General features: G+C 36.1%; 1 protein-coding gene across 1 annotated transcript in view; it reads left to right on the top strand.

The window, feature by feature from the left end:
• Positions 1-14795, top strand: part of LOC306858622 (stabilin-2-like) — a 34330-nt gene that overhangs the window by 11535 nt on the left and 8000 nt on the right. The window contains exons 24-61 of the mRNA XM_079399238.1: positions 55-148; positions 225-383; positions 461-556; positions 652-747; positions 879-926; positions 1557-1693; positions 1835-1943; positions 2061-2138; positions 2348-2437; positions 2548-2655; positions 2759-2890; positions 2974-3102; positions 3191-3253; positions 3747-3842; positions 4198-4393; positions 4490-4585; positions 4693-4738; positions 6353-6432; positions 6528-6653; positions 6788-6864; positions 7361-7432; positions 7698-7817; positions 7895-7939; positions 8015-8092; positions 10237-10389; positions 10479-10619; positions 10709-10768; positions 10864-11040; positions 11166-11255; positions 11356-11502; positions 11692-11751; positions 12468-12591; positions 12880-13029; positions 13122-13226; positions 13337-13444; positions 13526-13719; positions 13829-13970; positions 14571-14704. Coding sequence (XP_079255364.1) covers positions 55-148; positions 225-383; positions 461-556; positions 652-747; positions 879-926; positions 1557-1693; positions 1835-1943; positions 2061-2138; positions 2348-2437; positions 2548-2655; positions 2759-2890; positions 2974-3102; positions 3191-3253; positions 3747-3842; positions 4198-4393; positions 4490-4585; positions 4693-4738; positions 6353-6432; positions 6528-6653; positions 6788-6864; positions 7361-7432; positions 7698-7817; positions 7895-7939; positions 8015-8092; positions 10237-10389; positions 10479-10619; positions 10709-10768; positions 10864-11040; positions 11166-11255; positions 11356-11502; positions 11692-11751; positions 12468-12591; positions 12880-13029; positions 13122-13226; positions 13337-13444; positions 13526-13719; positions 13829-13970; positions 14571-14704 — 4156 coding nt within the window. The remainder of the gene's footprint in view (positions 1-54; positions 149-224; positions 384-460; positions 557-651; positions 748-878; positions 927-1556; positions 1694-1834; positions 1944-2060; positions 2139-2347; positions 2438-2547; positions 2656-2758; positions 2891-2973; positions 3103-3190; positions 3254-3746; positions 3843-4197; positions 4394-4489; positions 4586-4692; positions 4739-6352; positions 6433-6527; positions 6654-6787; positions 6865-7360; positions 7433-7697; positions 7818-7894; positions 7940-8014; positions 8093-10236; positions 10390-10478; positions 10620-10708; positions 10769-10863; positions 11041-11165; positions 11256-11355; positions 11503-11691; positions 11752-12467; positions 12592-12879; positions 13030-13121; positions 13227-13336; positions 13445-13525; positions 13720-13828; positions 13971-14570; positions 14705-14795) is intronic.

Raw genomic sequence — 14795 nt, 5'->3', positions numbered from 1 at the left:
CAAAAAAAATGTTTTAAGAAAAGAAAATATCAGTGAATCATTGTGTGATTCTAGGTGCGTGTGTAAGCCTGGTTTTCAAGGAGATGGATACATGTGTGTTGAAAGCGATCCTTGTGCTTTGCCACGTCGTGGAGGTTGCAGCATCAATGTAAGTCAGATCATCTGTGTGCTTGTGTTTAATGTTGCCATGTTATGATAACATGCTTATTCTCGTTTATTCTCAGGCCAAATGCATAAAGACCGGTCCTGGCACACACACGTGCCAGTGTCTGAGTGGGTGGAGAGAGGATGGAGATGAGTGCCAGGCCATCAATAACTGTCTGGATCCATCCAGAGGAGGATGTCACCCCAATGCAACCTGCATCTATGTAGGACCAGGACAGGTGAGGGGGGCGTTGTGATTCCCGAACCCCATCTATTTAGATTTACAGGATTTTTGATGATTGATATTCTACCCTAGAGTGACTGTGCTTGCAAAAGTGGTTACCACGGCAATGGGAGGGATTGTGAACCTGTCAATCAGTGTGTGGAGCAGAAGGGTGGATGTCATTTCCTGGTGAGGGCTTAAACAAATCATCATAGAACTGCACACATTTTTTTTTCATACAATGTATATATGCTGAATTCTTTAATTTTCCTGTTTTCTCTCAGGCCACCTGCCAGTTCCTGAACCCAGGAGGATGGCAGTGTGTGTGTCAGGACGGTTATGCTGGTGATGGAAAAATCTGTTATGGAACCATAGCACAGGTACTGTGTATGACTTTGTGTTAATTTCGTATAATTTGATACAGAGGTCAGGCTACTATTATGTCTTATACTGCATGTAATTCTTCAGCTGCTACTATTTGTATAACCTTATAGTCATTTTGTTTTTGCAGGAAGTGGCAATGAACCCAAATCTTCTAGAATTCAACCTCTGGCTCTTGGTAAGTTAGAAATGTTCTTTAAAAGAAGGGGTGAGGTAAATTTGGGACACTTTTTGCCATTGAGATGACTGGGACAAATGGCCCAAATTACCTTAATTTTACAACAGTTCTGGTCCTTATATGACAAGCAGTATATATAGTCCACAAATTTTTTAATCTTTTCACTGTTTGTATCACTTGACTGTGTTTGCACATTCCTGACAGACTACATATATTTAGTGGTAGGGCGTTTTTATTGACTCTTTTTGCAGATTACATTATTGCACCACTAGGTTGCTGTTTAAATTGCTGTTTATACGCGAGTCGATGATTCATTCAAGCAATTCACTCATAAACACTGATTCATTTAGGAACTAAACGAGTGAGTCATTGAATCATTCACTCCTTCAGTTTGTTTAAAAACACTGATTCATTACATAATGTCACTATTCTGAGACATGCAACAGTTTTGCTTTTAACAAAAATAGACAAAGTAACTGGTAATATTGTGTCTAAAATGTACGTAACTGAGATTTAATATTATTATTATAATTATTATTATTATTATTATTAATGTTATGTCCAGATTTTGAAAGCTGATTGTGTATAAATGTTGTTTGAGTTCCTAATTCGTTCTGGAATATTCCATAGCGAGCCGATCTTTCTCAACTGCTGTCAAAGACAGAAAATTACACAGTCTTCATCCCATCGGCTCAGGCCACAGAGAAACTGAGTCAAGAAGACAAAGACTTCTGGATGACCCGCAGTAACCTTCCAAGTCTTGTCAAGTAATGGCACATAATTGATATGCACCCATATCAGCTAATTTGTCATATTTCAATAGCTTAGATAATGATGATTATAATAATTTTTTACATTGTTATTGTACAACTAGATGTTTATTTCACATTGTCAAATTTTTTTCACAGAAATCACATTGTTTCTGGGTTATATGCTCTCAGTGATCTCCGTTCATCTCCTTCCCCACAACTGGTTTCCCTTTTAAAAAGGACACTTCCTGTTTATTCAATCAATGATGTAAGAGGGAAACAGCTTATCTTTTCGATTAGTCCCAGTAAAATTTTGTCTGTCATTCATCTCTGCCAAGAGATTTTCTTTATCATGTGTTCTGTTTGTCTCTGTCTTTTTATTCAGACCGCTGTTGTCGCAGGAGGAAAAATAATTATTGGAGATATGGCAGCAAAGAATGGAGTTATCCATTTTATTGACAAAGTACAACCCTAGTCTTTTCATTTCGTTTTCTTTTCTCTAAATAAAAACTAGTAAAACATGGGGTCTCATTTACTAACGGATGCATAGTTTATGCAAAAAAAAAAGGTTTTGCAAAATTGTTTCTTAAATTTAAAATAAAATGCAAGCTTACTGACAAAGTGATGACATAAACACAGACTGAAGAAATATGCCACTGTTGTTCTCTCTAGGTGTTGATGCCTGAGCAACAGATGAGTGAAGGTTTTCTGGAGGTGTTGAGTCAGAGAGCTGATCTCTCTCTCTTCCGGAGCTCTCTCTTGGTGAGTTTCCCGTCTTGTAGGTCTGCCACACCACAAATAAAAATAATCATCCTCTATATATACATACGTATATATATGGCTTGAATCGTACTCATTTTGCATTTATCCAGAAACACAACCTGACTAATGAAATGGAGGAGTCTTCTGGCTTTACCATATTTGCTCCGACAGACAGCGTGATTCGAGAATACCTCGGAAGAACGGGCAAGGAGTCACTGGTATTATACAAACACACTAAAAAAACTATACAACAACAAAAAAACCTTTGATATTAAGTATATAGTGTCTCATTTTTGTGGCATGAATTGTGTGTGTTTCCAGGATTTGAATGTGACCCAGTATCACATTATAATTAATGAGACTCTAAAAGATGGAGACTTGGTGGATGGACTGTATAAAGATACCATGCTTGGCTTCTCGTATCAACTTGGAATTTTCCGGCAAGATAAGAAAGTAAGTCAGTGCTGAATTATTTCAAGTCATCTTTGTAAATCAAATGCTAAGTCTTGCATAAATATGGGATTTTTCTGTCATAGTTGCTTGTAAATGAGGCTGAGGTGAACGTGACTGATATAGAGACCGGTAAAGGTGTAATCCACACCGTGTCTGCTGTCCTGAACATCCCCAACAACCGATGTGACAGATCTACCACCAAAAATATCATGGTGCAATATATCTTTTTAACCATTTTACCTGGTCATTTTCACCGGTGCCTTTAAATATCAGTTTTAAATGTGTAAATTGTGTATGTAGGGACGCTGCATGGACTGTTTCCACCCAACTGAGAACCCTTGCCCTTCAGGAACAAAAAGTCTGGTGAGTGTACAATGTTGACCCAAAAAAGTGTTTGGATGGCAATATTTTATATGACTAAGACTTTTAAAATATTCAGTTAAAAAAATATATATATATTATTTGATTTTATATATATTTATATAGTTTGAATATATAGTTTGATTGTCATTCTTACAAATTGTTCATTTACACAAAATATTAATTTATAAAATATCAATTTTAAATAAAAATGACAATTTATCGAATTAAATTGGTTTACGAAATATCAGTTGAAGATTTATTTCTTAAACCAGTTTTATTCAATAAATGATCAAATTTATTAATATTTTATTATTAAGATAAATTGTAATATTTATTTTAAATTGATATTTTAATATTTTTTTATTTATATGAATTTAGTCATTTAAGATTTTTCAACATTCTCACTGGAACCTATTTTAATAATTAAAAAAAAAACTGTAGTTAAATAAATTAAAAATAATAATAATACTTCCTACTCATTGTTTATTCTCAGATAAGCCGAAAGAGAAGATGCGTGTACAGTCGAGTATATCATGGAGAGACACTGTTGGCCATTGGATGCAAAGCATTTTGTGAAAAAGTCAACATTGTACGTACATGATACATTCATTCACTTTTCACATTTAGTCTCATTTACAAGCAGCTAGAGCTTTCTGGAATTTCATCGTGCTTGAGGTTATGACATCACCCTTATTTTGCCAGCTATTTTCTGTGCAAGACTTCAGATTCCTTAGCTTCTATATGTAAATAACTAAGAATAACAAAGTACTGAAAACTGCAAAACTAGTTGCGCTACAAATAAGTGTTTAGAATTTCAAAAACACATTATTATAAAAAATACTAGTTTTCAGTGTCAAGCAAATGACAATGGAAGCCTCACACATTTCAGTTCAAATTAGCTATATCTGTTGTTATTATAAAAATCAGTTTGTCTCTGTTTGCAGGAAAGAAAGTGTTGTGCAGGTTATTATGGTATTAACTGCGAGAAGTGTCCGGGGCCAGAAGGTCAGTCCTGTTTTGGCAACGGTGTGTGTGTAGATGGGATCAATGGCACAGGCATCTGTCAGTGTAACCAGGGTTTTAATGGCACCGCATGTGAGACTTGCCAAGCTGGAAAATATGGAATTCATTGTGATCAAGGTATTGAGCATTTAAAAGCACATACTTTCATATACTGCATACTCTGTGAAAAATTAACTCATAAAAAGTTTGCACATGCACTATGTTTCTGTTTAGAGTGCAAGTGTGTCAATGGACGCTGCAAAGACGGAGTGGATGGAGATAGCAGCTGTACGTGTGATCTGGGCTGGAGAGGAATAACCTGCAACGTTGGTATGATGCTCACCTGTCGCACAAATGCTCATACATTTGGATGCCTTGTACCACTGGAGTATATGGAAAATGTAATGTAAAATAAAAGATATGTTGATTCTTTTCAGCTATTACATCAGATATGTGTGGAGGAAAATGCCACAGCAGTGCCAAGTAAGTTAATACAGTATACATGATACAGATGGTAGTACTCAGTGGTGTAGTCTAGTTTTTTGTAGTGAGCATACTGTAATTTTTTCCCTCCCTCACCTGTCCCAAAGCGACACCCCATAAGCACCACTCACTAATGTGTACAGTATGCATCTACATGTAACTGACAGCATTGTGAAAGACTGCTTATGTGATTATATCACATAAGCAACACAAGACAGCCGATCACATTTACAGCTGGGGAGACTGCACTGATTTTCTGCTGTTAATCATTTAATTCAGCCAGTTAAGAGCTATATTTAGTTATGTTGGCCTGAAAGAGTTGTGCAATAGCACTGGTTATCAACAGAAACACAGCAAGGCTTTCAAAAAGTGCTTTGATCGCAACACAGACGGGGTGAATTTATGAACGAACGTGTGAAAGTTCTGTCACAAAGATGTTATGTATCCTCGCGCTTTTTTAAGTGGGTATATGGAAATCCATGACTTTTGCTAGTGGGTATACGACGTATACCTGCGTATCACGTAGACTACACCACTGGTAGTACTACCATTGCTATAGTCCCAAAGCATTGTTGGGTAAATCCTATGAAACCTCTAGAGAGCATGTTATATTGCACCTCAAAATCAAAGGATTAAAAAAGTTCATATTTATATATATATATATATATATATATATATATATATATATATATATATATATATATATATATAAATATGAACTTTTTTAATCCTTTGATTTTTTTTTTTTTTTTTTTTTTTTTTTTTACATTAGTTCACCTTTTGCATTATATTTCTCCACAAATTGAAGGAAAAATGGCCATGAAAAGTCAATGCAAAAAAATCATACTCTTAAAAATAGGCTTTGTCTTTATGCAAAACCTGTTCAAAAGTTTGGGATCGGTATGTTTTTTTGTTTTGTTTTTTAAAATATCCTATGTTCACTAAAGCTGCATTTATTTGATCAAAAGTACAGTAAAAACAGTAATATTGTAAAAATATAACCGTTCAACAGTATAACAGTTCAGTTCCTTCAAAATGTATTGTAAAATGCTGACATTTATTTTTATCATTAGCATTTATTTGAAAATGAATGCTTCTGATGCAATGCAAGTCTTTACTGTATTTTTGTTCAATTTAATGTGACCTTACTGAATAAAAGTACTGATTTCTTTAAAAATCATCTTGTTGACACCAAACTTTTGAGTGGTAATATGAATTTGGGTGAAATGTTACTTAAAATAACAAAAACACTCACTCTTGCAGATATAAACATCAGCTTTATTTCTTTAAAAATCAAGAGCTTCTTAGGCAAATAGTGTCTTTATATGAATCTTTGCAATTAGCAACAGATGTACTCCTCTAGTTGGGGGAGTGGTTTGAAATTCATGAAAAGAAAAAAAGTTCATAATTGAGTCCTCTCGGGAACAATGCATTTAGAAAAAAAATCCCAAAATGTGTATTAGACCAATATTTCTAAAGACGGCTACACCTATTGCTAATTGCAAAGACCTTGTCTACAGTTAAGCACTAAAATGTGACCTGGATTTGCTTTTGTGATATTCATACTTTCTATACTCTTTAAATAATGTGCTTATGACTTGATGTGTGTTGTAGCTGCTTGATGAAAGCGGTGGACAGTACATATTACTGTAGTTGTGCTGCAGGGTTTCAGGGCAACGGCACATATTGCACAGGTAAGCATCTCAAGAAACATTCAAACACTTTAACATTTGTAGCCAATGAGTCTAAATAGTGCTTTAATGTACTATGGTGTTATCTCCAATCCAAGCGGTGGACGCATGTGCAGAGAATAATGGTGGTTGCTCTGTCCATGCTGTGTGCAAGCGAACTCTCCCAGGACGGAGATTATGCGTGTGCCACCCGGGTTACGCAGGCGATGGAAGAGAATGCGTTTGTAAGTGTGTATGTCTGTTTAATATCCAGTTTAAAGGGTAGTACACACAACATATATTGTGACTGCAGTGCTGCGTATTATAAATGAAACTAACTTATTGTATTTGATGCGAGTTAATGTGTGTGTCTTTGAAGCCATCAATCCATGCCTGGAAGGTATTAATGGAGGATGCCATGCAGATAGTGACTGCATTCATACAGGCCCTAATAAGGTAGGAGGCAAATATAAACAGACCATTCAAATAGCCAGCAAACAAATCAAATACAATTTAAGAGAATACAGGGATTCTGCAGGTTTTATGAAGGTAAATATAATTTCCAATAAAGAAAATTGAAAGCACAAACATTTTCATTATGTTCTCTAAATGTACTGTAAATATTCAAGAAGCATACAAGCTGTAGAATCTCTATTGAAAAGATGATAATTAAACTTTCACATTTAGGTGGAGACCCTTTTTTTCTCCCATTGTAAATTAAACGCAGCACAAATACTACCAATACGGTATAAACCAATGGCACGCATTACTGTAATGTAAAAAAAGAACTGTGGACTAATCTGTTCCCCAAATCAGAGGAAACATTTGTCTCACATCAAGCAAAATATTTGGAGTAAGAAATGACTTCGACATAGAGAAAGATTTGAGACTCATCCATAGAATAGAGTTGAAGTAATGGCACTGTACACTAATTTACTTGATTTGTTTCCAGAAAGCATGTAATTGCAAACTAGGCTTTTCTGGGGATGGAGAGCTATGTGAAGCCATCAATGTCTGTCTTGAGGTATGTGCTTTTGAAAACGGCATTAAATTAACTTTATTAGTGGTTACCAACTGGTTTTACGTCAGATTTACACAATATCACGTGCACCAACAGCACCACAGTTCAAAAGACTTCTTCATTGCTTACTTTGTTTTAAGTCAATAGTTTGTTCATCCATTCTGAATCACAACCCACCAGTTGAAAACCACTGTATTACAAATGATATTGTTGCAGCTCAAAGATTAACACGAATAACATGGAACTACTATTACTTATTTTCTGTAAGAAAAACGGAGGATGTCACAGGTATGCCCAATGTACCATGACAGGACCCCTGGAAAGGAACTGCACTTGTAGGCCTGGCTTTATTGGAGATGGAGAAACTTGCAAAGGCACCCTGCAAAGAGTGAGAAGTACAGCAAAATATAAACAGGCACACAAATGAACCAATACTTTAACAGCAACTCATTTCTTTTATTTTAGGAGATTCGAAACAGAAACTTACAAGACTTTAGCAATGGACTGCTGGTACGCTTATTCTTAATCATTTTAACACAATGTTTTAAGCCTGAAATTCTGAGACTGATTTTACTGAATTTACAGGGAAATAATCCTGAACTCGGAAGTCGTGGCCCCTTCACAGTCTTTGCACCTAATGCAGATGCTTACAACAAACCAGAGGTAAGACTCAAATGTGATTAGATTAAGCTAAATTGTGACGTAAATCAGTGGTTCCTCAATTTCAGTCCTGGGGACCCCCTGCTCTGTACAGTTTGCATGTCTCCCTTATTTAACACACCTGAGCGAGATCAGTTCATGGCTCTCTCCCCTAACAAGCTGCTAATCTCAAACAAGTGTGTTAAATAAGGGAGACATGCCCTGCGTCCCAATGTGCATAATCTGACTATAACATGCCATATAGCCTTTAACACGCTCTCACACGTTTATTATTTTAACATTTTGGGAGGAGTAAAATTTACATTATATGGTTTCAACAACCAGATGCATTTACACTTGTCCAGTTTCGTCTGGAATGCGGCCCAGACCACCTCCTGAAGTGGTTTGCGCGATCAGATTTATATCGTCTCGAATGCGTTTCGGAGGGCATTTACACCTGGTCTTTTCAGGATCGGATAGCTATCCGATCAGAAAAAACGCATGAAGTGACCAGGTGTAAACAGCCCCTATATGCCCTAAATAATATTGAAAATTACTAATGTCACATAGAATTTAGGATGGATAGTATGCACATTGGGACGCAGGCCAGGACTGGAATTGAGAACCACTGACTTAATCACACTTACCTAACAGCAGTACACTTCAATTGTATTAGACTTTTGCTACACTCTTAAAACTGATGTGTTGGAAACATGTTACTTCCTATCTATGTGTCTAAATAAGGACAATTACTTTTAACAGTGCATTTAAACATTTCAGAGAACAATGGCAGTAATTTTAAAAATAGCACAAAAAGACCTCACCTGTGGCTTATTAATTACTGCTACAATAACATTAAAACTAGTTAACAGAGCTTGAGATGGAGTTTCTTGCATAAGTTCTGGTCTTCAACAAGTTCTGGTGTTCTGCATGGGTCATCCATTCAAACTTGCAAGAACGTAAAAAAAAAAAATGTATAGATGCCAAATAACATTAGCTAGAAAGCCAAGAATAGCCAGTGTTAATCATGATGTTAACTTTTAAAGTGTATTTTATACAATACAACATCGAGTGGGAGAGACGGAAGGCAGCACAGCTCATCAGCAAACAAAGAAAAACATAAGACACTTTAAAAAGTTAGATTTGGGGTATTGCTACATTGGAGTGAATCACACTGCCTCCTATGGAAATGCATGAGGCAAGATTGCAAGCCGCGTTTCACGTACTGTGCAAAATAAACCTCAACCATTTATTAATTGACAAACTTGGCAAAGGCAATTTGAAATTCTAATCAAAAAGTTACCGGACTTTCAAGCATCAAAGCCACCAATGAAAAATTGAGACGTCAGCCTGCTTGTGATGGGACATAGGTAACAGTGTGATTGGATAAAATGCTGGGTGGAGAGTCATGGGTGTCTAATCGTGCTGCTGGAGGGCCACAGTCCTGCAGAGTTTAGCTCAAAACCTAGTTAAATACACTTAAACCAGCTTAATGTTTACTAGTATCTGTCAAGTAAGTGTGTGGTGGCAGGTCAAAGCTATACAAAAGTCACTTTTAACATTAAAATACTATTGTACTATACAAGATATGGCATTACATTGAACAAAACCTAACTCAAATGGATTGACTTGCTATGCATCTTGCCGCATGACCAAGTATATTGACTATCTAGAGATTTGTGACTCAGACGTATAGTATATACCATACAGCAACTGAATAAACTGACCAACTGCTTAAAGCTGGCTATTTAAATGTTAGTGGTTCAGGCAGCATGCTAGCTCATTGGCTGACAAATTACAAGTAGCGGACCTATCAGTTTGCACCATAACTGGCTGGAAGATTATCCATCAAGTCCCTTGTGCCATGTGACAGAACTTAAAGTGAGGAAATAAACACAAAACCTGTAAAATATATCCTAATGAGACTGTCACTGAGACAAACTCAAATAGAAAAAGAGAATTACAAACTCAGAAGCTTTAGGATGCATTATGATAGTGAGTATTTAGAAAGAAAATATGGTTCATGAATCAGAATATAAACTAAAATATAACCTGGATGTGTTTTCAACAGGTTTTACATGATTCACCCATTATCTCTTAATGAGTATCATGAATAGTAAAAGGAAATTGTGATAGCAGGTTTTGTTATTGTCACTTGTTTTGTTTAGTGGAAGGACATTGTAATGCGGACTAGTTCGGAAAATACCAAAATCCTGAGGTACCACATAGTGGCCTGCCGTGCCCTCCTCCCAGAAGACCTCATGCAGCCTCGTAACCTGACCACACTTACCGGTGACATCCTCACCATTACGTACTCGGAGGTACAGTGTGCCTGATGCATTGATAATTCAGATAATGATGACTGCATAAGATACGTGTTATGCATATTGACACGCTCATTTGTTTTCAGGATACTATATACATCAATAACAAAGCCAAAGTGGTGTTCAGTGATCTGGAAAGTAGCAATGGGATTTTCCATGAGATTGACACTGTTCTAGTGCCTCCTGGTTTTCAGATGCAGAAAGACAGAGAACCATACCGCACACCAGTATGTATGCATACAATAAAAGCATAAAATTATGAAATTACACAGATTTATTTTATTTAGTTTGTCAATGCCTTTTTTATTTCTGAAAGCGTAACCTCTCAGATGTGGTCAGTCTCCATGGCTTCAAGACATTCTACAAGCTTCTAGAGGTGTGTATAGGGTTCACATTTGTATGTGTTATTTTTAGAAGAGCCCTCTACTTTCTAATGAAATCCAAGTTTTATATTACCTTGTTTGTTTAAAGGACACAGATACGTTGAAGATGGTGATGGATCAAATTCATCAGCCTGTCACCCTGTTCCTGCCCACGGATGCTGCAATGAGTGCCCTTGCCCAAGAGCAGAAAGACTTCCTGTATGCAATGCAGAACCGTGATCAGCTAGCTGAGTATCTTAGATACCACATCGTGCGTGACACTAAGGTTGGTCTGTATCCAGTATGTTGATTTTTTTGGAAGGAGCATGGCTGTATTAATGATGACAGGAAATTCAGTGTTGACTCCCTAATGCATTGTCTAAATATATTGCATTTTATTGTGTCCACTAGCTCCTGCCCTCAGAGCTCGTCCATGCCAGCTCTTTAAATACTCAACAGGGCTCAAATCTGTCAGTGGCTTGCATGGGGGAAGAGCATATAGTGAGTACTTTTGGAATAAAACAAAAAACATTTGGCTTGTTCATTCATATAGCTGTTTCTTTAATCACTGTGCATCATATCATGTATATTTATCTCTCAGGGAGAGCTTTATGTGAACCATAAAAGCTGTCGGATTGTAAAGAGAAACCTTGATTTCAATGGAGGCATGATTTATGGCATTGACTGTCTGCTGAATCCTCCGAGCGTTGGGGGGCGGTGTGACTATAAGCACACCATTGATTTCACTGTAAGTCTAAGTGAAGCTCAAAGTATTTTCACTAATTACATCTAATACATAAGAAGTACTTGTAGTACATTGTACAAAGAGTGTAGTGTGCAGTTTGCATCAATGCTAAGGTGATAAGATAAAATGTACCTTTCTTCATTGTGGTATCTTGAAAAATAATGTGCTTTTTTTTTTCTTTTGGTGCAATAGTTGGCATGCAGGTATTGTGGTCGTGCTATTTTGGATTGCCCGCTTGGAAGCAAGCCAAAGGTACTTTTTATTTTCATTCAAAGCCAAACCTTACTTTTTATATTATAGAGAAAAATGTCTTAAAATTTGCCCTCTGTTTAGTCTGTCGTGGGTTTATTTACCTTTCATAAAAGGATCTTGAAAAAACAGATAATGAAATATTAGTAAATGGTAAGAAGCACAACTGTTTTCAATATTAATAATAATAATATAGAACCAAATAAGCATATTAGTATGACATTTTAGACTGGAGTAATGGCTTTTGAAAATTCAGCATTGCATCACGGAAATAAATTACAACCCGAATTCCAGAAATGTCGGGACGTTTTTTAAATTTGAATAAAATGAAAACTAAAAGACTTTCAAATCACATGAGCCAATATTTTATTCACAATAGAACACAGAGAAAATAAATTTAAATGGAGAAATTTTACACTTTTATCCACTAAATGAGCTCATTTAAAATTTGAGTTTTTTTATTTTGATTTAAAAATGTAAAAAAATATATATATATTAAAAAAATTGAACTTTTACTGTATTTTTCATCAAATAAACACAGCCTTTGTAAGCATAAGAGACTTCTTCAAAAACCTTTTAAAAATCTGACACCAAACTTTTACATGTAACTTGTAGGAGTAAAGTAGCATAACAACCATGGATTAAAGCCTAATTTATATCTAGTTAATTAGATACTGTATTAAAGACAGAACACTAATTCAGCTGTGTTTTCAATCTAGTCAGAACAAAAGTGTGTCCATTCGGATTCGCTGATGTTTAGGTATTCAGGATGTCAGTCAACATGTACAGTGGTCATATGGAAGCCTAAATGCTGTTCTGGGTACTACGGCAGGGACTGTCTTGGTAAGCAGTGTCTTGCTGTACTATTCACAGTAAACAGGTGACATAGACCCCAGTTCATACTACTGAGTTATGCTGGTTAAATATAATACAGTGGCTACAAGTATACACACCCCTTTTGAAATGTAAAAAATTGAATGGTTAATGTACTATTTGTACATCTCAAAAGCCTGCAATTTTAGCAGGGATATGTACATTTTACATTTACATTACATATGTAGACTTATGGATATGTAGACTTTTTATAGCAGTTATTTTGCCAGTTGATAAGAACATTTTCTTGTTCTCCAGCATGTCCTGGGGGTCCAGGATTCCCTTGCAGTAACCATGGCAAGTGTGACGAGGATCATTTAGGCAATGGCACCTGCACTTGCGATGCTGGATTCACAGGTGTAGCCTGTGAGCTGTGTGTGGATGGCCATTTTGGACCAGATTGCACAGGTGAGCCTTTTCAAAATATATTTCAATTTACTGTATAATCATATATATATATATTATATAATTATGAACTTGGTATGTTTCCTCTTCCTAAGCCTGCAACTGTACAGAACATGGATCGTGTGATGAGGGTCTTAAAGGTACCGGTTCGTGTTTTTGTGAACAGGGCTGGACTGGTCCACGATGTGAGAACAAACTAGGTACAGACCTTCTGATTATTCTTTTGTTTTTTGGGTTATATACCAGACTAGAAAAAAACAAGCATTGCTTTATACCTGTAAGTCCATTTCATGCGTTTCTGATGTTTCAGCTGACAGTCCTGTCTGCAATCCGGCTTGCCATGAGAAGGGCGTCTGCATGGAGAATAACACCTGTGTCTGTAAACCCTTCTATGAAGGAGATGGTATCACCTGCACAGGTACATACATTTAGATCTCAATAGCAAAAACTGATGATAAAACAAAAGTAAACCATCCACTCACTCTTTCCTCTTTGGCAGCGGCCAATATGTGCAAGTACTGGAACGGCGGCTGTTCTAAGGATGCTCAATGCAGTCAGAAGGGGGATAAGGTGAGCTGCACGTGTTTCAAAGGTTTCTCTGGCGATGGCTTTGAGTGCTCACCGGTCGACCCCTGTGCTGATGGTGAAAACGGTGGGTGTCATGAACACGCTACCTGCACCATGACTGGAGCAGTAAGCAGAACTCTCTCTTATTTTAGCTCTTTTAAGAGAATGTGATATTTATACAGATACATAGACCTTTACACATCAATAAACACATGTAATGTGCATTTGTCACCAGGGAAAGAGGAAATGTGATTGTAAAGACAACTATATTGGCGATGGGATTGAGTGTGAAGTGAAGCAGTTGCCAGTCAATCGCTGTCTACTAGATAATGGACAGTGCCATTCAGATGCTCAGTGCATGGATCTGCATTACGAGGGTATGTTATTTATTTATTTTTTTTTAAATATATGCACTATTGCCATGGCTCAATCGCAAACAATTTTGATCAATATTATAAAATGTGCTGGAGAAATTTGAAAGCTTTTTATTTCATGGTTTATTTCATGGCTTAAATTACGTGTTACTAAGAGACTGACGTTAAAATAACAGGATTTTTAAAAATGCTATTAATTTATTATTTGATAATGTATTTAAATTCATATTTATTTTTTTATAAAATATTTTGAATTTAAAATGTATTTTATTTTATTAAATATATATATTTTTAATTGAATTTTAAATTCAATTATAAAACCAAGTCAAAAGTCTTTATTGTCATTGTACTAGTTTAACAATTTAAATGCAATCCTTTGGGTGCATAATCTAACAAAACAATCAATAATCGAAATAATTTTAAAATATCAATAAATCTAATATATTGTAAACAGATAACATGCTTGAATCAGTTTGATTTAAGATCAATATTTCTTGTATGCCATATTGCTCATTGCAACTCATTCTGCGATTTTGTTTTCTTGTCAGTGATGGTTTAGAATAGCTTTAATCTATGATGCCTTATGATTTTTTCTTCTTTCAGATAAAACACTGGGGGTTTTCCATTATCGCTCCTCAAACGGAACATACAAACTCAACTACACAATGGCCCAGGAGGCCTGCAAAGAAGCAGCAGGCACTATAGCTACCTACACCCAGCTGTTCTATGCCCAGCAGGTGGCGCTCTTACAGTAACATAGTAATATTAGGCCACCATACCATTAGCTCTGATTGTCTGAATGTTATTGGATGTCTTTTCTTTTGCGTT

Source organism: Barbus barbus (assembly GCF_936440315.1).
Source record: "Barbus barbus genome assembly, chromosome: 39".
Lineage (NCBI taxonomy): Eukaryota > Metazoa > Chordata > Actinopteri > Cypriniformes > Cyprinidae > Barbus > Barbus barbus.
Note: the sequence above shows the minus strand (reverse complement) of the source record. Positions and strands in the feature narration are given on the sequence as shown.